We start from the raw sequence: 24,347 nt of genomic DNA on the forward strand, positions 1-24,347 counted from the left end.
GGTGGAGAGAGTGCCTAGAGGAGAGGCTGTTCTACATCTGATTCTGGCAAACAGGGAGGAACTGGTTGAGAATGTGAAGATAGAAGGCAGCTTGGGAGAAAGTGATCATGAAATGGCAGAGTTCACAATCCTAAGGAATGGTAGGAAGGAAAACAGCAGAATGAAGACAATGGACTTCAAGAAGGCAAATCTTAAGAGAAGCAAGTCTAAGGGAAAAAATGTTCAGGGGAGCTCTCAAGCCATTCAAGTGCCCTGGGTCACTGAGCAGAGGAGAATGAAATGTTCTATACCCCCAATCAAAGGTATGGGATCCCCCTTCATAACTAAACAGATGGGATTAACTGACACTTCCTCTCACTTTGCTACTGCTGAAGGGGAAGAGCATTTGAATGAGAACTGTTTAACTTAGTATGCCAGAAGGGCCGTGGCTTATTTGTCCTTGGTTTCCACTACTGTGTACTAAAGTTGTCTAGGGAGTAGCGACTACTGCACTTCCTAGTCAGTGCAAGGCAACAATACTTTCAAAGTTCTCTGTAGGCTCGTGCATCCTCAAGGCAGTGACGTCTGGGCTCAGGACTGCAAGCAAACGATTCCTGGATTAGAAAAACTAGTTTGTGCCACTGGCTTGCTGTCTGACCTTGGGCAAGTCACTTTGCAACTTGTTTCCTTATTGGTAAAATAGGTAGAATACTTAGCTGTCTGGGTGCTGGTAAATAGCTTATAAAAAGGGATTGGTCATTTATTAAACATTGTTGTAATGGATGCTGATTGGTTTTTCCCAGACACTCAAGAGGACATAATTTTACTGAACTACTTGTGTGAGCCTGTGTATGGTTCTCCCAGAGCCTATAGATGTAGAAATGCATAACTAGTGCTATTTACATTTGGATTAAAAGGATCTCACTTGTTGATTTCAAAGTGCTCTGAAGGGTCAATAGCATCCAACATCACCCTCCCATGAAGAATGTTAGTCTGGTTAACTGCTTATTGTAACAGCCAGCGTCCACCTCCCCCCCAGAAAGGACAATCATGTGGAAAGCAGCAGATGACAGTTTACCATTAGGGTGCCCAAAACACCTAGCAAGATGGAAGAGGTGTATTCCCCTTGCACCCACCTCAACAGCTTTACAAACTGAACACACTGCTTATTTACATTCACTTCTCTATTTTTATTCTATTTCTCGCATGGTCTTCAAATACAGTTTTACAGCTCATTTTTCTGCTACAGATACTGTTGATCTAAAAAACAGATTAATGAAAGTGGCATTCCAACCTGAATGAAAATTCATAACCATGAAAGATGTGTCAATTCATCACTTTACAATCCTAGAGTGATGGTATTGGCCTGGACATTCCATCCATTTGTACAACTAACTTCTGTAACAATAAAAAATTCATAGGAAGAGATTGTGGCAACTCCTTAAAAGCCAAGATATAAGGCCACAAGCATCCTATCCTGTAATGCTATGAATCCAGATCAAGTAGAAAGTTGATTCTGGTACTCATTTAAAAAAAAAACAAAAAAACCCACACCTCTTCCACTTGGTACGCCAAGGGATCAGCTACTTACTCAAAGCTGTATTAAAACTAGTGACATTCAGCTCTGATTTACAGGAGATCCCATAGCATGACCCCATACCTCTCTCTCTAAATGAAATGAACTTGTTTAAAATTAAATACTTCACGACTGAATTAAAAAATTATTCACATTCTGAAAAAGAAAATATCCTATGTGACTGCACTGGAAGGCCAAACGTTAGCTTCTCCTTACAGGTTGCAGACATTACTGCAGTCTAATGCCATTTGTTATAGCTCGTAAAACTTCTTCAGAGCTACACAGATGGGAGCTTAAATAAGGACCTGAATGTCTTTTGTTCACCACCAAAACCAAGAGGGACATTTAAAAAGAAGGAAGTTAAACACAGTTGATGGTAGCAGGTGAAATTAGTAGGGTAATGTAATGTAAAGTGTATATTATTGGCCAATTACATCTCTGGAACACAGGGCTTCTACAGAAAAATCAATAACCCCCACAAATGGTGTGACTACCTCACTACCAGATCCCCTAACCATGCTGACTCCATTACATTAGTCAAATACATCAGATCTGGGTAAAAACATTAAACTCTCAGAATATCTGCAGTTACATTAATTAGGTAACCATTTAAATAATTTGTAAAAATGTGCTTATTGTGGTGTTTCTTCTACAAAAATTCTTTGATACAAACATGCAGGATTTGAAGACCCTGATTTAGTCAAACCAGTATGAACAGTCTTTGAAACAGGAGACTGATCTGAGGACAAATCCTGACCATGGACCAGTTCCCTCTCACTTCCTCCATCCACCTCCTCTTTGAGACTACCACCAAAATTAACAGGTTCAGCAGGCCTCCCACTGAATTGCTGTTTCAGTCCCAGGAGAATGATGATAGCACCAGGCAGTGGCAGCCTTGCAACAGAACTGTCTGTCCTCTGAAGGAATGATCCTTCTGGATCAGCACCTCTTACCCAACATGGTCAGTTTCTAGCCCTGGGTATGAGGCACAGTAGAAAAAGCCAGCGCAGAGGACAGATTCATTCTCCATTGTGGTTTTAACGTTATTCAAAAGTGCCATCTTGGACCAATACCATTTCACTTTTCAGAAGAAAAAAAATTACAAAACCAGTAAACACAAAGAAGTTATTACGCATACAGCTAGTTTATATACACTGACATTTACAAGTCTGTCATTAGTGACTTTTGCCACAGACAACTGCACATTTGTCCCTACAAAGCACAAAGCCTGAACCAATGGTCATTAGCAGTGACAACTGGTCACTGCCTTATAAACAAGCATAAAGATAGCCAAAAACAGAACCGTCAATACCTGCCTTTAAATTGCTGACTGACGCAAGTAATCCTTCCCATCTCTGTAACATGAAGTACCCCAATTACACCCCTTCCTCCTCACATCCTGCTGTATGATACAGGGAAAAAGAAAAATCAGATCTTAACAGTTACTCCAGATAAAGAACACCATTCTGCTAACTGCATATATGGATGCAAAGAACTGCTACCAACCACATCACTGGGCAGGAAGGGGGGGCTCCTCCCAGAGGATACAGCCCATGCAAGATTCCTTGGCACTTCACGCAAGACCAGGAAAGGACGAAAACAAGGTCTCTCTTTTTCGGAACTGGGTTTTCAGCAGCAATCTCTTCATCCAGCAAGTTAACGTTTGAAATGTGTGATGGGTGGATTTTCACATAGCCCCTTCTAACAAGGTTGGCTGACTGCTGTGTTTGTGCAGTTAGACCATATGAAGATCCTCACCACCACCCGCCCAGCTGTTAAGGGACTACAGTATTAGAACAGTTCACGGTCAAGGACTTCACAGGCTCCTTCCAAGGATAACAACATCCTTTGGAAATCCCTCCATTTTAGCTATTTCAAAACAACCCAGCTTGCTGTAAAATTCCAAGATTCTTTTATCATCTGGTCTCACTTCACAAAAAGCCCCACGGGAGCCTGAAGAAAAAAAAAAGGGGCGGGGGAGGAAGAGAGTTATTGTAACAAAAAACCCAAACTCTGCAAACATCGTTAGATTCTTTTCCATCTATTGTAACATTTAAAACCGATCAAATCACTGAACTAGTGCCATACCTGGTATACCTATTGCCAGAAACGGAGGCTAGATTTATGGTAACATAGCGGATACCTCTCCACAAAGAGATTGTACATTTCTGTTGCTGGCTTGTAGACTGCATCCTATCAGATTGTAGTCAAATCGCCTCTACAGGCCTACTTCACATGAAAACATCCTGAAGCTCAGGCACTGGCAGAGAGAACAGCACCACAAAAGGGCATGTGAATAGTTCAAGATAACTGCAAGCCTCAGGTATGCAGTGAGGTAAAAGGCCAAGTGCCTCCAGCATTCAAGAAGGAAGATCTCAGCATACTATCACACTTCGGAAATGGCTTCACGGATTTCAGCCCAGGAAATATAAATATTTGTGTGGCTGCTGTGGACACAAACTGCTCCCTCAGTTCTTCCCATTTCCTAATTTGCAAAATGTTGGCTACAATAATAGTATCTTTTACAGAAGATAGACAGTAGCATTAGAGCTAGAATGTGAAAGCGATTTATAAACAACTCCACATGCCAACTTAGCAGAAATCCAATCTCCCACACTGACCTGTGAATGCAAAATGCATTAGCACCCCCAACCCTAGAACTCCCAGTCTGCCTAGCACCAGGGGGCTGAAGTGCTGTGGTCATTCTTAAATCACAGCCCCCAACAATTCCAAGTGCAAAAACTCACCATTAGCTTTCAGAGAGGACAGCAGGCAGGCCATCATGCTTTTGGCCACACTCGGGTCAGTCACTTTTTTGTGGATGTCTATCTTTATCAGCGACGGGAAGTTGGCAAGGAAAGTCTCTGGCAATACTTCCTGCTCTTCATGGAAACTCAACATTATTTTCTAAAGAGAACAGAATGGAACAGTCTTTTCAGCATAATCAGTTTTGCTGATGTGGGTTCTTTTGTTCAGGGTTGTATGCCTCTAAGAGCATCACACACAAATCAGCAGAGACCAGGCACTTCAGATATACCTACCTACAGCAAAACAAGCCTTTTAAGGAATTGCATGAAATTATCATTCACTGGCTCCTGTAATTAGTGCTAGTTAGCCTTTTACCTCTTGACACAGGAAAATAAATCAGCTGTTTAAAATAAAACCAAGTTCTCTTTTCAGGAGTCTTATTCCCGGTCAGTTAGAAATGCAACCAAGGTAGCAAAGATTTTAATTCTGACAGTGGGATAAAATGGTCAGACAAGTGCCTGAGGCTGTATTAATGTTGGAAAGAAAAATAACTGAGTAAACAAACATCATAGAAAGTTACACTGCTCAGCTGATATACTCCATAAAGGAGGAGATTCCATCAGTCCTACCAGGGAGTTGGACAAGAATTTTAGAAGACGACCACGCTTTGGAAGAGGAACTCTGCATCAGTGAAATTTAGGGACTGGGTGCTGGTACAGTGACAGCAGGGGAGAGATCTACTGGTAGAGATCATTTGAAGTCCCTCGCTTTTAGGTGCACTCAGAACCTTTATTTATATCACACTAACGTGTGGCAGTGGTGGCATAGTAGCAATGCACCTCAGATTAAGCGTTACCATAATATCTAATCTACTTTACAAAACAGGGACCAACCAGAATTTGTTTTCTCATACGGGGGAACAATATCCACTTGCAAGGGGAAAAAATGTAACCAGCATTTAGAGCAACGACTGCAGTAATCAATGGGTAATCAAAATGAGCTGTCCTGCCCAACAGTTTGCAGCCAAATCCACTGAAGGTAAGTTATCAAGCTGCTTGCTACTATTCTAAAATTACAATTCTTCCCCAGTACATCCACATGCCATCAGACGTATGCAAGCAGGACAGGCTTCTAATTCTGTCTACTGATGAGGGAGTTTCTATCCAGCCTGGGCACAGACATCAATCAAAATCAGAAAGTGTAGAGCCCATTCTCTGCCTGTTCAGTGCAGGACTGTTCCCCAAAGAAGATTTCTATTGATTTTTTGCAGCAAGTCAGTTACAAAATGAGGCAGCACAGTGATAATCTCTTGCATGCATCAGCTCTGCATTTGGTAAGGATTGTAACTTATATTAGAAATTTACTTTGTTGTATACTGATCTAATTTTGCATTTACAACATTTCTGTGTTCTAAGCTGTCATCAGCACCAAAGTTTTCTCATTCACCTTAATATGGCAAGCGTAACCCACCTGAAAATTCAAAAAAATGTGTGTCTGTTTTGCTTCACTTGCTGTGGATGTATTTGGGGAATTAAATTTTTCCACTTGCCAATTTTTACCGCTTACTATTAACATGTCCTGGCAGGACAGGCCCTCTGTTTCCACTTCCCAGTAGTAACAAATGTAATATCAATTCTTTATGAACTGGAAACTAGACCACATCAGCTGGCAGGTTCAAGAGCTGGACGAGTGGATGCATGTACTTTCTGGAGCCACCTGTTCTGACACCATAGCAGAGTTCTTAGATGTGAACATATCTGACAGATGGAACACAATGTTTAACTCTTCCTTCCCTGTTGATTTGCTGTCTGTGCTCTAATTGCAAAGGCAGACTGTGGGGTATTCATTCTTTGACACAGACTGGCCAATCAGAATGAAAATTCTCTGCCCCTTTAGTTACTAGTGACCTGCACTCCCAGGAGAAAGATTCCATAAGTGGTTAAAGGACCAAAATTTGTCCACTACCTAACTCTCCAGTTCTGGAAAGATCTTGAGTCTCAACCCAACCGAACAGTTTCTCTTTGGGAAGACTGTTCCTTTTTGACTAAACAAGACAAATTAACAGGTAAGGAGCAAAATTTGACTCTGTTTTGGTCTCAAGGCACAGCTTCAGGGCTTCTGTCTAGCAGTCCTTGCAAGTAGAGGAGGAAGACACAACAGGAAGGCTACTGATGGACAGGAAATGTGAAACAGAGAGAGCACACCCTCTTGGGAAGGAACACTCCTTGAGGAATCACTAAGAGTAGAGCACTCTCCACCCAGTGGCAACACTGGCTGATAATTCTTACATTCTGGATGTGCAGTATCATGTGGCATTCTTGAAAGGTTCACTCACTCAAGCCTGGTGCCACTCTGCCCAGGATGCAGCTACAGGCTTAGTGCAGCAAGTCTTGCACTTCAGCCGACACATAAGCCTCTTAGATATAAGTGCTGACCCATTCACCAAAACCACCCTTTTATAGGCCCCATGTCCCTTCCTGCAACGCTCAGAGTATGAACAAGGCAAATAACTTCCCAAAGGATTGGGATCAGAGCAGGGAAATCCTAAAGCCCCTAAGTCAGCCCAGATCATTCCTAGTTTTCAGCTGCGAAGGAAGATATCTGGAAGTGAAATTCTGACATCACCATCAAAAGAGAAAGCTAGGCTATTGATGGAGAACTGCTGTCTTGGAGGAACACTAGGAAACCCCCTTGGAAAATCATTTTTCTCACTGGATCCCTTAATGTGCTGATGGGGAAAGCTAGGACCTCCAGGAAGTTGAGACATCCTTAAATATTTCTTGCAGAAACGGAGAGAAGGCATTTTGGCATTCCTGGCTGAAGTTCCCTGCTTTCTACACCAATCTCATATTTTAAGCAAAATAGTTTTCTTTCCTGGAGCACATCATGGCAAAGGCTGCCCTATTCAATTCCTCCACCTCATTCCGTAGTGTCCTGTCACACACCAAGAGCTTCAGAGCACCTGGGCTGGGGTGCGTCACAGGCCTTCAAACAAGCAGCTACAGAGACAGGGATGTTGGTCTTCTGGACAGGGCCAAGAAATCTGCTAACCAAGTTTTCTCGGCCAGCGTGGTATAACATGGATCAGGAGAACTATTGCGTTCAATGCTTTACTGATCGGTAGAAGCTGAGGGAAGGTGTAAGCATCTAGTGAAAATATGTCCTGAGTGAAAGCTTCTGTCTGATTACCTGCTGCAGTACCTGGGTTCCTTTGCATCCACAGTCATCTAAAAGAGGAGTCTTTAGCGAGCACTTCCCTGGAGGCACCTGCTGCATGCCAGTCAATTCACTCCAATGTTGGATTTCCAGAAACAAAGGCCCAGAAAGTTCCTGCCCGCCTAAGTAAGATTTGATTCCATTGCTAGGATCTTGCTCCTGCTGCCTCAGTGGGGACTGAGATAAGTCACCAATGCCATATTGTCCATCCTGATCAGAATGTGGCTGATCTTAATGGCGCTGATCTTAATGGCAGAGTCAGTCACCCAGCATGTAGTACTAGTACATTTATATGAAGGTTCCTTTATCTCTGAGACACTCAGCAGCATGGTATTATGCCGTGGGCAGTATGTCCTATTCCTCAAGGTTTACATCCACTGTAATCTGCAGTCTGTTTGGGAACTTCCTTCAGAAGGGTCCAGTGGACATGCAATCATCTCAGAGAGGATCTGACCCACAGATAATGGAGACCAGCCCAAGTCATCTTTGCTGATCCTCAGAGCAGCAATCACCAGCTGTTGCAGTTCCTAGCAGTCCTGTGCCCATGAAATCAGGTCATAGCAGGACGCTATGAAGTCCAGGAGGGAGAGGAGCATCCTCAAAGGAGACACAGGGCAGAAGCTGAAACAAGAGCACAGGGCCTGATATCTGAAATGTAGTCAGCTTCCCCTCTCCCTGGTATTGTATTCTAAGATCTTTCCTTGACACTAGCTCAAGTGAGCTAGCTTTCCAAATAAGGAACAACAGAAAGAGAAGCATCGTGACTATAGTCATGGCTTGGAGTATGTCAGCAACAAAAGCCTGGGAGTAGTAACAGCAGTAGGGATTGTGCTGGGTGATATACAAGAGTCACTGATGGATCGAAATAGAGGGGAAGTCTAAATACGTGTTCCTCAAGTCTATAGATAAAGAGTCCCTATGACTCCTACCAAGCTACCAAAATGGTATGCAAGGTCTCCATTCAGAATTGTTGCTACTTCACAAACTGGTTGAACCACTTCAGGCTTAGAATGAACCTTTTTCAACTTGGTCTTTTCTTTACCACGGCTAACTCAAGTACGCTCCTGAACCAGATGGTCAAGGGATATATATTAAAAACATGGGGCAGTTAAATTAAGTGGGCAAAGATAGGGCGTGCCCTCTTTTTTTAAATTAAAACTGTTTAGAAGGGAGAAATGAGAACAACAGTTTGATGAGTGAGAGGAACAAGGAAACTGTGTAGCAGCTCATGTTCAGAGAGGACCATCTATCCACTGTGCTCAGTGATCAATGGTCCTGGGAAAAGAAGAGATTCTACCTCTCAGACTGCAATCTGGAAGGGAAATCCCAAAATAGGCAAAGGGCAGTAAAACTGAGTGGATCTGTGTGTGTCTCCTGTTTACAAGAGGATCCGTTACCTGCATAAAGTTTGGTCTTAAGGAGGTATTGGACTTGGGAAGTGCATAACTGAAAAGGTCTTCAAGAAGACTGAGCACTTTGGATCAAACGGTCTGAGAAGCTATGAATGGAAGAAAAACTCTACTGATGTCGGCCAAAATGGAATCCAAGATATCACTAAAAAGGTGGGAATCTGTAAAGGGAAACCAACCCATTCTGTCCTGTGAAACAGCACTTCCTTTCCTGATCCTCAAAAGACAGTTGTCTCTGTATGGCTCTTGGAGGTGTTTCACTGTCCTGTCAGCTGTTATAGGAAGACTAAGTGCAGCACACCATGCAACTGTGACTGGGGTGGTCTCACCAACTGAAGAATTTTCTATCTGGAGTTGGTCCACTGGTAGAGAGAGCAAGACACCAAATTTGGTCTTAATCTTCTGGAAATGCAAAACCTGTCCTCTACTGCAGTGTATTTTCTAGTAGTGCTTTACTCCATCTAGTTTTAAATGGATCAAATGCTCAAGGTTGAAACTTAATACATCACAACAGCAGAGATTAGAGACTCCAGAACAGTCAAGAAATGAAGTCTCCACTCTGTAGAACTAGTGCATAAACTGGAGCACCAACCTCCCAGACAAAGCCTACCCTCAAGAATAGGAGAGGAAATAATCAAAACAGCTGCTAATCAAACCCATTCTATAAAGCATATAGCTGTTTAGAAATGAAACTCCTCACAGCAAACAGTATTCTCTATTTGGCAGGCAAGGTCAATTGGATCGGGTTTGCAGATGGCATTTTTGTATCGAAAATCTGCATCAGAAGAGGACATGCATGTTCCCTTCCCATTTCCAGCCAGCTTTACTGAGGGAGCTTGAGTTCTGGACTGTTTGTTGGTTCAGCCAGGGTATGCCAGAGACTGCACTGATCTTGGCAGAAGACTCTTCCTTTAGACCATTCGGTAACCTTTGATACCAACCATAAGGTTCTGATGACTCAGAGGACCTGAGAGTAGACAAGAATCGTTCAAGTGGTTCAATTTTCCACAGACAAATGACAGGTGGTGACACTAGTAACTGCATATCTGTGTGGAGGGCTTTCATTAGGGTTCCATTGACACCTCAACTATTTAACATGCGTCTATAGCAGCTTGGGGACATAGTGAGATGATTTGAACAACGGTGCTATGATTATGTGGATGATAGCCAGCTTTTTGTTTTTCAGTCAGGAATAAAGGTGCTTCCTTGATGCTTTTCTAGTACTTCTAACCACAATAGGAAGTTACAGTTAGCACACACAAACCAAACAAGATTAAGGTAATGCTGGTAGAGGCTACAGGAAGGCTACTAGATGGCACGGTGTTGCCTGCCTCTATTGAAGGGTTTTGTCTGCACTTCATTTACGTTGCTTTTGGATTCCCAGGCTGACCCTTGATTTCCAAATGTAGCTGATGATCAGTGTCTTATCTGCATCTGGTAAAGATACCAGATCTCTCCAGTAGGGACCTTGCTACGTCCATCTGCATAGCTGCATTCTGACCATCTGCATAACTGTACCACACAAGTATTATCTCTGAAGCATGTGCTGATTTTCTGTTCCTTTCCAAGAGCAATTCAAGGATGCTGTCACAACTGATATGCATTAACAACTCTTAGATTTGAATGTCAGAGCTGGAGGCAGGGCAGTCTCAGCGGAGGACCCTTCTCTCTAGAACTTTGTTTCACTTCCTGGGCCTGAAAAAGCAAGGGTGTTCAGAGGCACTCATGTGGCAGGCTGTTTTTGGCGGGGGAGGGAAGGAGGTGAGAAAAGAAATCCCTTTTTAGTTTGATTAGTGACGTCTTAATTTTTCTTTGAATTGCGATGTCTCCTGAGCTGGAACTGTACCTTTTCTGCTTGGAAAGCTCCTAGCATACCATAAGCACCAAAAGATACCATTCTAATTATGTTAATTATTGTACATGCACATAGTGCCGACATAATGGCTACACAATCAATTGCAACTCACATTCATATATGATTTTGTTGTGAAGACAAAATTTTGGTTTACTTGTAAAATGCCCAGATACCATGGTATAAATGCTTACACAGATCGAAGCGTGCTATTCTAATTATGAGAAAGCTCATAAGGCAAGTGGATAACAAATACCTGCTTTAAAAAACAGGATTGTAACGTTTAGCACAATTCCAGTCTCATGGGATTACTAACCTCTGCTTCAGACAGTTCTTTATCACCATTTGGCTTACTGTACTTTTCCTGCATAAAAGGGATCCAAGAAATTTTGCATTTTTTAATGAAGGGCGTTACATCAACAGTGCCCAAAGCATAGCCACATATGCCATCCTCATCTTCAAGGACAAAGCAGTAATCCAGACTGAGGGAAAGGAGGCCTCCCACTAACCTGCAGAGAGGAAAGAAGTATCTGGCTGAGTTCACCACACAAACAAAGCAACAAGTCACTTCACACTAGGTATTGTCACTGTAGGTTAATAGTCACAAGGAACGAGAGTCATTATACAAGAGTGGAAGATGAAGGCACTGATCTGCTCAGTCACTTAGGACCAAATTTTCCATACTGCATGTAATCACTACCACTGTGCACACAACTGCACAAATTGCGAGTGCAGCTGTGAAGATGTGGAGAATCAAATATGAAGTATTCAGGCCATGAGATCGGTGAGGCTGTGGCTCTGCAGCAAGGAGAAAGGGGACTAAGACCCAGCTGCCATTCCATTGCAATGGACAGGCTTCCTCCTGCCAGGGCCCCAGTGAGCCCACCCTGCCCATAGCCATGGAGCTGAGGGAACAATAGAACCTTCTAGTGACACGCCCTGCCAGCAGTCCTATAGTCTACAAAGTAATTCTCCTCTCTTCTGATTACTGCAACTAAACCATCTCTGTCAATCCCCTCCAATAGTCCCTGCAGACATGTCCATGCTGCTCTCCACCATTCTTCTACCTTCTTTTTTATCCCATTTATACTCATCTCTTCCTGTCCCCCACATGATAGAGCTGCCCCATTAGAGCACTTCAATACATCAAAACATTAACAAGATGGAAAGAGAACTCAAAGAGCTCATGCTCAAGAAGTTAAATAAAAGCTTAGTCTTCCCTTCTGCTTTCATCTCACTTGTCATTTCTTCATCTACTATTTAGGCTGTGGTGTGCAGAGTGCATCTTGTCTTCATCTGTGATGCCTCACATTTTTATAAAATACATTTATGTACCTTCAAAAGATAGATGATGGCTAGTAGAATGTTTTCCTAGACAAACTCGGGTATTTAAACACAATATAAAAGACGACTCTGAAAGGAAGCTGAAGCAAAAAGGCCAGGGGATAACTAAAACCACATTTACATTAAAGAAAACTTCCACCAGTGCTATCACTAGATCTGAACCGGTGGAAGCCCTAGTGTAGAAGGTCCAGCAGCAACAGCTAGAAGGGTTTCCCACCACTTTAAAGCAGCTGAAAGTAGATCTAATCAAAAACTGACAAAAGGGTCAGTTTGCAGGAACCTTGTTTATACTTGAATTCTCACTGGTGCTACCACCAGGTCAGCTGAACCACTGGTGAGAATGTCTACACTGGGGAAATGTACAGAGACAAGAGCTGAAAGTAAAACCTTCAATAAAACAGGTATTTGAGCATAAATGGAGTAACAACTACTGTCCTGGAAATCTGACTGCCCTTCAATTATACCTTTCAGAGGCTGAAGTAGAAAAGGGGTGGGAGTCCACTCCGGAGTGTCGTTTTGTCTCTTATCCCATCTTTTTACACTTTTCCTTTTATCCCTTCTGTTCTCCTTTCCATTCAATGTTATGCCCTACCACAACCTTCTAGGCCCTGATCCATGACACCTCTGCCTTCTCCTCCTACAAAATCACTTCTGAACGCAAGCTTCTTCCAGGAGGCCCCAAAACCCTAACTCAGCCCCCCCCCTTCTCTGAAAACTAAAGCTGTTGAATAGAAAGAAAACAAGTGAACAAAAAACCCTTCTGCTACCACTCTGCTATTTTGTGTTTGATTCACCATTTCTTCAATTATCTATGCTTTATTTACACAGAAAACTCTTCAGTGCAGAGATCCATAAAGCACCCAGCACACTGTTGATGCTACACACGTATCAACACACCAAAATTACGATGGCTGCAGATGTACATGCAAATTTTAAAAGTAATGATGGCCTACATACTTGTCTCCAATTAAGTCTGGCTGACTATGGAAAGGTTGATCAGCTCCATCATCATACATCTCTCTGCAAATCTTATACACCGATGCCTAAAAACAGACACAGAATGATTATTTTTCTAGTTCCAAAACACCCATTTAAAATAAACACACTGATTAGCAAATCTGCCTTAGAGAGCTCATTAACGTCATCTCCACTGTGGAACAAGTTTTGATATGTAGTTTGGTTGTATGGATCCAGGTAAAGTATATTTTCTGTTAAAGACTCTTCAAAGATCTTTCTTGCAACTAGTTAAAACTCTGCCTCAAACCTCACACCCACAATGCTTCTAGCAGGAAAGTAATGCGGAGGGTCAGTCAACATCTGTCACAACCATGAAGAGCATTAAACAGGCTCATTAATTACTAAGTGCTCTCTGGGTATATTTAACAAGCTGTAATGTTAAATAGCTACAGGGATGTTTCATATTCAACCCAAATAAGGTACTTCTGCAGGGCTGGATATGTCCTGACAGATGCCTTTCAGCAGCAGAAGCAGAATTTTTCCATTTGAAAACCTAACCTATTTATAGATCAGACGACATTTTAAATGGAGTATACAAGGTTTTTCTTTGAATACAAGTTGACTAAATGATGCGTCTTCACCTTTCTTAATAATCAGATTCTTCCTCTCCAAAACTTGTATTCTTTGTGACAGCATGTCTTAGGTATGGCCTACGCAAAAAGTTATCAGTTTTACTAAAGGTATAATTTTAGGTTGGAATTTTCAAATCTGGCTAAGGGACTTAGGAGCACAGGCCCCGTTGACTTTCAATGGGACTCGTTCCCCCTAAGTCACTTAAATGATTAAATTCCACCCTTAAAGATTAAATTAAACTTGTGCAAAGCCCTGTGTGTTCCTTCTTTTTTCAATTAGAACCTAGCTTCTCAGTTTAGCTTGCATCAGTCAATACACAAATGTAAATGAAACCAATGTAAACACTTTTAAACAGATACATGTTCACACAATGGTTTGCTCTGGTTTAACTATACCAATTAAATCACGCCTTTAGTTAAGGCAGTGTAATTGTGTTTAGACGAGGCCCTAGATTATAGAGCTGTTCAGGGGCACAGGGCAACATCTTTATTGGAAAGACACTAAAGCAGTGTATATTTACAGCATAAGACTTATTTGAGAATGACAGTCTCAAATCCCATTTAGAAGCCACTCCTGGAGGGGGGGGGGGGGCCGAGGGGAGAGAAACAACCTGAAGGGAAGCTAAGCACTTTAAGCGCTTACTTTGTAAGTCCACAAAACAGGAAGGGGAGCTAACCAGCAGTGATGAACTCCCCAAGTAATTCGGTTATGCAGAAGCTGAAAATTCAGTGGCACTTCCCAGACTGACCATCAAGTGGATACTTTGGGTGTATGTATGCGCGCGCACACACGCGCACACACACAGAGTTGCTAAAAAGATTAACTAACAGCACATTATATTACATACACTGCCAAAGAAATCCTGCAATAGCTTACCACTTAGTTTTCATTTTAGAAGGGAGAATGGGCTAATGGCTAGAAAAGGTGACTAGTCTCTAGATTTATGAATTGTAGACTTGGCTCTGAGAGTGACTTGTCTGACTTTGGGAGAGTCATTTCACCTTTCTACCTCAGTTCCCCCCAGTCTGTAAAACAAGGATACTTGCATCTCACGGGAGGCTTACTAGTACATGAACTGCTTTTAGAAATCAATATGTAAAAGCAGCATACTATTAACCAAGGGAATATAGCAGGTTGGGGTAGCATAATAGCCAGTGGAATCAGTGCTCAATAGTAATGTTCATTAATGTCTGACGCATAAAGTTACCTCATCTTTTGGAAAGTAGGGTCTGATAGTGTAAACCTTGGAAGTTGGAGTCAATGGAGGTGGCTGAAAAAAGAGGTCATTTGCCCCATCAATAGGCAGCAAACGCTGTGAAAACAAAAGACTTAATATGAGTGTTTGAAAGGCAAGAGAGACATCGCACTCTGGCATGTGCACTGCAGACTCCCAAATTAACATTTGCTACTGCAGGCAACCCAGAAGGTGGGGTTGGTATGCTTTACAAATACAAAGACCTTATTATCTGAATAGGAATTATCCAATTGGTGTTTTAAAATATGCAATTGTAACAGCACATTAATGGTGTTATGTTAAGCTCATTTCTGCTTTAACATACTTATACCCAATCATATCTACACTGTCTCTGTGTAAGAACATAGCATGTCAGGAGGAAAGGTTTGGTCTGAAGAGGGTTAACTGGCCAGAGGAGACGCTTTATCCCAAAAGCAATGCGCTGATTCTATTTGCTGCGCACAGAGCACCTGTGAGGGGGAAAAAGTACAGCACTTGAAAAATCCATGAACAAATTCAAACATGGTGTAACAGAGGTTTAAGAATATTCTCCAATTGAAAGCTTCCCAGTAAAATGAGTTACAACTTTGTTTAGAGAAGAATCAAAATGTGTGTCAGTGACACTCTCTTGCTCATGGAATTCCCATTGGCAGACACGCATGCGCGCATTGTGCAATTGCGGGCGCAGATAAAAACGCTGTGCGACCTGCAAAGAAACAATGTGAAATGTACAACTAAAGCCGCTGCGCTTCGCAGGCGCATGGGACACGCAGCATCTCCTTGAGAAATTACTGTGGAAAGGGGAGGAAAATTATTTTAAAACCAAGCTGTAAGGCTAATTGGACTTTGGACCAGAAAGCCTTCGGCAGACCAATCCTTCCAGACCTCTGTTGTGCAACAAAAGGTTTCTCATAAAACAAAGAAAATGTCATTCAGTTGTGAAGTCATATTGATACCTGGAACTCTCCTGCTAGACCACCTCTAAAGGCCCAGGGTTCTTGGTCTCCACTTAAGAACTGTGCTGAAGATTGACTACGACACCCTGTTGAGATCAGATCCAAGCGGAGAACGTTACGAGAAGGGGGATTTCCTGGGGGGTCTAACATGTCCAAAAAGCTAACATACACTTTGTGGAACAAGCTCTCTAACTGAGCTATAATCCAGGACTTTGGGGGAGGCTGTAATAATGGTGTACAATTGGTAAAGATTCTAAGTGCTCATGCCCTTAATGGATAAATAAAATGCAATATCTGTGTTACCGTTTTCAGATAATGGGCTAAAAGAGCAGACAATTAAGTTTTTAAAAAGCCAATAATACACCTCATCCCACACCGGGAGGCAAGAGATCTGTGCAATGATATAAGCTTCCCAGATCTGTTTGTAAGTTCTTTTGCCTGTACATTTATGGCAGAAGCATCATGTCCTTAGTGAAAAGGGCACATTTTGGAAGCAATATGGCCTGGTTAATAGCGACTATTGCAAATTTCAAAGAGATAATACAAGACAAATTCCATTATCACAGCCCCTTGAAAAAATTGGACCTGTCTGAAGTCACATTTTAGTATTATTTGTTTTAATCTTGTCAGAAAACTAGGGTTGGCAATAAATGCACGGAATGGTCTGATTCACTTGAGACAGCTACGACAGCTGTATGGAATAGTGGTCTCATTGCAACAGACTAGAAAGGCCAGCTTAACTCAGTTCAGGCCCGTGTATTTACAGTGCTATGACATGCTGAAGAGGCCAGGAAGTTAACTGCAATGAATTCACAGTTTGATTGTAATTACTAAAGAACTGTTGAGCATAGACAGTTTTATTTTTTTGCTTTTTAGCATCTTATTTCTTCCTCCTCAAGCATGTCAGTCACACTAGGTTTCCTACCAACCAACCACGAGGCCCATTAAAATGCTCAGCATATAATATTATTAAGTACTGGAAAAATCTACTTTCATCAGCAAGTTTAGCATTTAAGACTGTTCCCTTAGCCAAGCATTACAGCCTTTAACACCAATTAACATGTATGACATTTTTGACAGAGGGAAAGATTAGGTGAATGTTTGGAATAGAGATTACAATTACCTGCCTAGTTTTCTGATAAGATAAGCAGCGCAAAAGTTCTTTTCCTTTTGTGGACAGCAATCTACCTCCTGTTCAAGTAACAGTCTCAGATCAATACAGTCAATTATGTTGTGCTAGTCAGAGAGTCCCAAAATGTACCAAGTTTGACATATGATAGTTAAGTAATAAATTTTTAAAAGACTTATTTAGTATGATAAATTTAGAAAATAATCCAAATACCGGGATTTAAGTTTAGCTTGCTCCCACGTCTGAATGTCTGATGTAAAAAGATACCCTTTACAACTATAAGGTTTAGTCATTAACTTGGAAGACAGTATTTGTCTCTCCTTTGAGACTACAACATAACTAGCACTTCCAATTATTACAGTAAAGAGCTGCGTGAATGAAGAGCTGTGTAAATGAAAAACATAGTTAATGCCTTAGTCGCTGCGCAAATGTGACTTCAGTTCATGCCTAGTGCACATCTAATCTATCTGAGCTGCCTCACAGACAAAACCTTTCCATTTTAATTAATTAATGACGACGCGCTGCAAACATCTGGCGCTGTCCATCCAATAGCAGTAGAAACTTGTGCTGAGGATTCTCCCATCTGTACACAGTGGGGAAGAAGACAATAGAGGGCATTAGTAATCCATAGTACTGTACAACCACACTATTTAAAGGGACTGAATGCTAGCTGGACTGGGAGGAGAGGTGAAGAAAATGAACTTTCAGTGGACCATTGAACACGCCATTGTGGGAACTAATTTGGTTCAGTGTATTTAACCTACATGAGCTATATTAATACGAGCTGTGGAAATGTATTCCTGTTGAAGATCTTGTCAACTATGCATTTTTTAAACTACTGTAAAATTAAATAAAATAAAGAATGAGGAGACTGAAGTATCTCCTCTCCTAAATCACATTCCTGGGGCATGGGAATCAGCCTGTACAGTCAGAACTCTCACTAAGTCTTCTGGCTACTTAAGACAAGTTTTGGGACTGAGATTGAACAGGGCTAATATTTGCAGAAGTGGTTCCTGATGTGGATTGCCTCAATTTTTGAGTGCATAACTTGAGACGGCTTAAATCCGATTTTCAAAAGGCACAAAGAATAATTCATGACTTCAGCTACAGTCATTGGGAGCAGCAGATACTTAGCAACTTTGTAAAATCAGGCCCAAGGGGTCACAAATTAAAAACTTGAAGCAGCCAAAACTCAGATGACCACTTTTGAATATTTTGGCCTAGGTTTTTAAACAAATAAATTGAGCCATCAAAGAGAAACTTTCTGTTTACATCTCAATGTAAAGTCAGAGTAACAATACTAAGCATTTTTGTACAGGTTTTAAGGAATTGTGAAGTCAAGCTTTTAAGCTGCATGGGGATATAGGCATGTTGTTAACACATTAAATGCTACCAGTCTCTTTTCAAAAGACCTTACAGCTATTATTTTTTGCTCCTTTTACACGGTAAAAGGCGGATATTTGCTCACCTCTTTTTAAAACTTTTCATATCTCAAGGGATCAGTGGATATTTCAACTGCACAAAGTGCAAGTGACCTTCACCTTGCCCCAGCTGAGTTGACTTGATGACCTGCTAGGTCTTTGTCTCTAAATGATAAATTATTTAAATCTAGCTACAAGTTAGTAGAATTTAAGAACAACTGAAACACTAGAACTAGACGAAGGCTGTGTAATGGTTATCCACAGTGAGGTTTGTGACAGCTACAAAAATTGTGACATGAGACCATCAGCTTTGCGGCCTGCTGTGTATGTCAAGCAAGTCCACAGCATATTCCTTACAGTTGGATTGAAACCTGAAAGTAAAATGAGGTCACTAGAAGAACCCAGGCCATGCTGGTGCTATCTGCCAACTTAGGAACCCCCAAAAACATGTTTCAGCAAAAAAAAGCTGCATACAAAAAATGTCTTTCAAGCTCTGTTTAAAAGTCTCCGATTACATCTGGACAAAAGATGACTTACAGAGCTCTCCCATTTCCACCCTTTGCCAAAAATCAGCTATTTGGAAAATGTTAAAGCAAACCATTTTGCACCAGAATAGCCTTATATGCTAAAGCTCGCATGCGCAAGGGCTGGGAGGATCGGCTTCCTCTTGGCCAGGCCCATTGAAAGGTCACTTCTGCAATTGTTCTGTTGAAGACAGCAATAATGTTATCAAGACAGAGCAAGCAGCAGATGGCTGATGTGCGGTCACATTTCATAGTGTCATTTCCAATCATATAACAAGGTGTCAAGGGAGTTACATGGCATAGTCCAGTGTGCATTCAGTCAGAGCAAGTTAAAGTCAGTGCTTACGTTTCAGAGATGAGATTTAAGTTTCATTAGCCCAAGAAGAAAAACCTGAAGTTTCATGTAACTGCTAGTGCATGAACACTGTTACTCATAATACCAGTATGAATTCAAAGTAGAGTAAACAGTATTTCAGAATAGTGAGGCAGGAAAGATTTTAATGAAGATCAAATTAGACCATAAGCCACAAATAATGCATTTTGTGAAATCTTTTTTCCGTGGGCTAATTAAAAACAAAAAAGATACACTATCTGAGTGTAAAACGGTTCCCAGTGCACCTACCTAACCACTGCACAAAAGACTTCACCATTGACATAATACTCTTGATATCCCAGACGTAGGAGTACATGTCATAAAGGATCGTCCTGTTGGCACAGTTGGAAAGGCGAGTGAACATTCCCATGACCAATCCACACATCTCTTCAAACTTGGCTGCTCGGGAGCGCCATTCTTCAATCTATTGAGGGAGACAAAAGATCCACAAGATCAAAAATACTCTTCTAGAGACTAGATTTCTCCAAACAAAAAACTGCACTATGCTGTATTTTTAATTGTATAGGTTTTTTCGCTACAGTTCTGACTGACAACCTTTGTTCAATACCCTTTCACTACTGCTGCTACATCAGGGAAGGCCAAATTGTGCTTCTCTAATCAAATGCCAGCAATCTTTGCATGCCCTTACAGCCCTTGCACAAAGCATGCCTTTGGGCTATATGATCTACTCTAAGTTCTTTTAAAAATAATGACATGCAGCTCCTGGGCTTCTAGAAAGTTGCCAGGGACACAATCTCCCGGTATTATAGGAAAAGTGTAATGCACCTCAGGATTATGATTTAAGGAAAGAAAAATAAGACTTAGTCACACTCACCTTTTCAGAGTCCTTTCCTTTACAATTAACACTGACAACACTGCTATTTGCTCTGAGCCACTGGAACTCTCTCAGCATCTGTGCACCTTTGGGCCCATGTTCGTAAGGAAGGTAGAACAAGTCAGCAAGTAACTGAAGATCCTCTAGAGTCACTGGTTCTACTGTGTAGAGAGGCTTCTCATTTGGCCCAGGCACAAACTGTTCCTTATTCATTTGCTCATCAGTCTGCATAGGGGCAATGTCACTACCGCAGTCTTCCTGCATAGACATCTCTGGGGACTTCGATTCAGCTATGCTCTCTTTATCAGTATCCATTGGTTTTAGCTCCTCAGACATCTTAGCTTCAGCAATATCCGTCAGTATTTGATTAACATTCTTGTCTGTGTCCTCTAGTTTTTCCACGACCATGTCCATTGGTTCCTCATCAGAGTGCTTCTTTTCTTCCTCCTTGACCAGTGCTGGTGGCTCACCGGTCAGTGCTGCCCCCTGACTCATGATGGGCTCTTGGTAAACAGTAGTAACCACAGTTGTTGCATTTAGAGAGGATGGCACAACCAGAGGCACCACATCAACTACGCTGGTTTTAGCACCGCTGTGGGCCACTTGCCTACCTGAGAATAGAACAATCAAGTTTAAAGTCTGCAGTCCCTACCAACACCAAATAAACCTTTCTGAATAATAGGCATGATCAGTTGTCAAGGTACGTAAAACGATCATTAGTGACTCCCTTACAGTGCTGCTAAGAATATAAATTTGTCAAAGCATAAAGTTGTTCAAGAGCTCTCCCATGACAGACATCTGAATTGGAGATTTCCCCATCCCATATATGATTGGTGGCACAAATGGGACGGAAGCGGCTTTCTAAATAGACTAGTTACTATTTATGCACTTACAGCACTGTTTGTAACTAAGGTGAGAATGAAAAGGTTATCAATTAAAGTAACGTTAGTTCTCTGAGCGCATGGCCCTGTAGAACCATACTGAGATTGGGTGTCCTGCCATGAGGTTACAGAACTTACTTGAAAGCAGTTAGGTAAGTGTGTACAAGCACCTTTATTCTAGTACTCCTAGGGCCCAGGGTAATACAGTCCATCCTCAACTGTCCCTCAGTTTCTTCAAATCCAGGCATAGCTTTAAAAAAAAAAAATCACTGACAAGAGGAGAGTGCCTCCACATCAGGTAGCACTACTGATCCTGAGGGTTCAGGCAGAGTAGGTCGTTTGAGGGGATAGGGAGGAGAAAAGGCAATGGATAGAGACCTTGGCCTCATCACCACTCCCTGCCAAAGCCAGTTAAGATTAAATCCTTGATAAGACTTGAACCATGGAGCTGTCCAAAAGGGACAACTGAAGCACTCATGACATTTTTGTCCGTCACCCGCTGGTGTGTAGTGGGATCCCTGATTCTCTCAGAAATGACTTAACTATAATGCCAAGCTCTGATCTGGCAGGTACAATGGGCCCCACAGATCCATGGGTTCTACCTCAGAATTTGGCTCCTACTGCAGTGAGGACTCATCCATATTGTGCTGAGGGGACACCACTCCTGAAAATGAGCATCAGCGGAATCAATCCAACAGCTTCCACGGGACACTGTTATTGGTTTTAAGCCATCTCACATCCCTTTCACGGGAGATCACCATCTTTCCCAGGCCCCCAGTATCTATGGAAGTGCACTGCACTGGGGCCAGTCACATATGATAGTATGACCTCTGTTGAGGCCATTCTGTATAGAAAAGAGGATCTTGGAACTTCTGGGATCATACAAGATGCTTTCCTCAGCTCAGTCAGGATCATCTTTAATAGACCTGGTTTAACAGTTCCTGCACAAAAAAGGTTGATAATACTTCCATTTCTGCTTAACGAATCATGGAAATATTTTTGGCTTTGAAAAACTATTTCCTTTAGCCCCAAACCTAAACCTTTTTGACAGTGTTCCTACTGTGCCCAGAGGAAAACCAAGCGAATTCAACTCACTGCTGTATTGGTGAGGTACCCCAAACTCCTGCAGCCACTCTGTTAAGGCCAGCTTCAGAGCCATTTGAGGGCTATAGAGGACATCAGTTTCAATATCTTCATCACTCCCTTCATTTTCCAATTTAATCTGGATTGATACTGTACTGTCTTCAGTGTCAGCTAAAGGAAAAGGTTGAGAAAACAGCACATAAGTTGGTATGCAAGATTCCAGATCAGATTTTTTTTTTAAACTCTCAATAAGAGTGCTAGACCAGGAAACCCAAGCTTTGCCAGATGGTTCTGTTTTTGCAAAATGAGGCTGACAACTGCATCCAATGTGTGTGAAATGGAGCAAACTGCAGCCTCCCTCAGCTTCAACATGGAAGTCCAGCAACAAAGACTACAAATCCGATCATGCAATGTTCCTTTTGAATCTGAGTGGAGGCCTCTTAGTTCAAAAAGGAGCATAATAATAGTATAACATCATGATTTGCCACTAAAACCATTTCTACAAGACCAATAACAAGTTGGTCCAGTTGTCTTTCCCTTGTCCCAACTCAATGGACAATGAACTGTCAAACCATACAAATCTACTTACTCATCACCACATCTTTCCTCACGCCATTCATGTTGGATTTGTACCAAGTTGCAAGTGTGTGAATAGCAACATAATTGGCTTCAAATTCACAGTTTGGATTGGTCAGGACTCCCTTCAGTCGAGGGATGAGCTCAGTCGACCGACCTTTATATGGCCCAAGAAACAGCCTCTTCTGATCATAATCATTAGCATGAATGTTATCCCAGATGACTGGAGCTCTCCTGATGATCTTAGAAACTTCTTCAATAGATTCTACTGGAATGTCTTTAGATACAACTTTAGGACCTAGATGTACAATTGGATAATTAGAGGACTTTACATATAGTTAAGAAGCACTCATGTACACATGAAAGCAACAAAGTAATTTCACTGGTGCAATAAAATCATTTAGTAAAAGCCTGAGTTCATTTAAGACTACTAATCAACTCAAAAATCATGATTCCTACCTGTCCACAACACCTCAATCCCAGGTAACAGCTTCTCTCCTACAGTCCTTAAATAAGGGGATTGGGCAACATTTGGATAGCAGAAAGTTCCACAATATTCTAAAGGAGGAAGAAAAAGAAAAAGACATCCTAGTAGTAATGACAGTCATCAGAAAGAAATATACTGTGAAAACAGACATGACAGTCTTGGAATAATGGAGTTTTACTAGGCATTTTTATTAGCCCAGTGGTACCGGTGGATACAGGAAAAGATTCATCTTCAAATTAGGCAGGACAAAGTAGTCTGAGATGCAGCGGGTGAGGTAATATCTTTTATTGAGCTAACTTCTGTTGATAAGAGACAAGCTTTCAAGCTACACAGTTGGTCCAATAAAAGGTATTACCTCACCCACTTTTTCTCTCTAGTATCCTGGGACCAACACGGCTCAACACCACTGCATGCAGTAATTTGACTGATCATTCCCATAAGATCCCTTAGGAAGCAATTCCTAACAGTAGTATTCACCTTTCTCTCCAACACATAAGGCAACATGAAAATAAGTACATTAACATCCAGTTAATGCACAAGATGGTATCTTGGCCATAAAGGATCACCGATCACCTCACCTCATGTGGCTACACATACTGAGAGGGGCACATGAATCAGAAGTCAAGTCCCTCCTGTCTCCAGTTCGGTAGGGTTAGACAACTTGTAGAAACAAGAGAAACCCGGACTTCAGAATTACTGCCATCTCAGTATATTTTAGATTAGTCTCTGGATCAATTCTAAGTGTCAAGCAATGAGGCTCTCAATTGCTCCCTGACAGGAATTATTCCACAGCCTAAAATTTCAGAAACTTTTCCATCTTAAGCACAGGATGTGTTTATACTCCACAGTGCTCAAACCCCACAGCCCCAAAATTGGTATGAGATATATTTAATGCCTCATGAAGATACAGCAATCTCTCCACAGTTAAAGACCGCAGATAGCTTCCATTATATAGCCCTATTTTAATGCTGGCCTGGAAAGTGGTTTGGCCTGAAAATTCCCACATTCCTAAGGCAAAGGTGGCTGTACACATCTGAAGGTTTGTTAAACTATTTTCAGAATTACAGGTCACAAGAATTTCCCTATTTCCTACTCTGATTTATCTAATGTTGGTCTCCCTCTTGCTCAAAAATG

General features: G+C 41.7%; 1 protein-coding gene across 1 annotated transcript in view; it reads right to left on the reverse strand.

Annotated features, from left to right (window-relative positions):
• Positions 1-1,148: 1,148 nt before the first annotated feature.
• Positions 1,149-24,347, reverse strand: part of OGA (O-GlcNAcase) — a 39,114-nt gene continuing 15,915 nt past the window's right edge. The window contains exons 6-16 of the mRNA XM_045024136.1: positions 23,186-23,284; positions 22,740-23,024; positions 22,163-22,321; positions 20,187-20,797; positions 19,601-19,775; positions 15,905-15,990; positions 14,922-15,026; positions 13,082-13,167; positions 11,097-11,289; positions 4,303-4,462; positions 1,149-3,508 (exon numbers count right to left, since the gene is read on the reverse strand). Of these exons, the coding sequence (XP_044880071.1) occupies positions 3,372-3,508; positions 4,303-4,462; positions 11,097-11,289; positions 13,082-13,167; positions 14,922-15,026; positions 15,905-15,990; positions 19,601-19,775; positions 20,187-20,797; positions 22,163-22,321; positions 22,740-23,024; positions 23,186-23,284 (2,096 nt within the window). The 3' untranslated portion in view covers positions 1,149-3,371. The remainder of the gene's footprint in view (positions 3,509-4,302; positions 4,463-11,096; positions 11,290-13,081; positions 13,168-14,921; positions 15,027-15,904; positions 15,991-19,600; positions 19,776-20,186; positions 20,798-22,162; positions 22,322-22,739; positions 23,025-23,185; positions 23,285-24,347) is intronic.

This window comes from Mauremys mutica, chromosome 7 (assembly GCF_020497125.1).
Source record: "Mauremys mutica isolate MM-2020 ecotype Southern chromosome 7, ASM2049712v1, whole genome shotgun sequence".
NCBI lineage: Eukaryota > Metazoa > Chordata > Testudines > Geoemydidae > Mauremys > Mauremys mutica.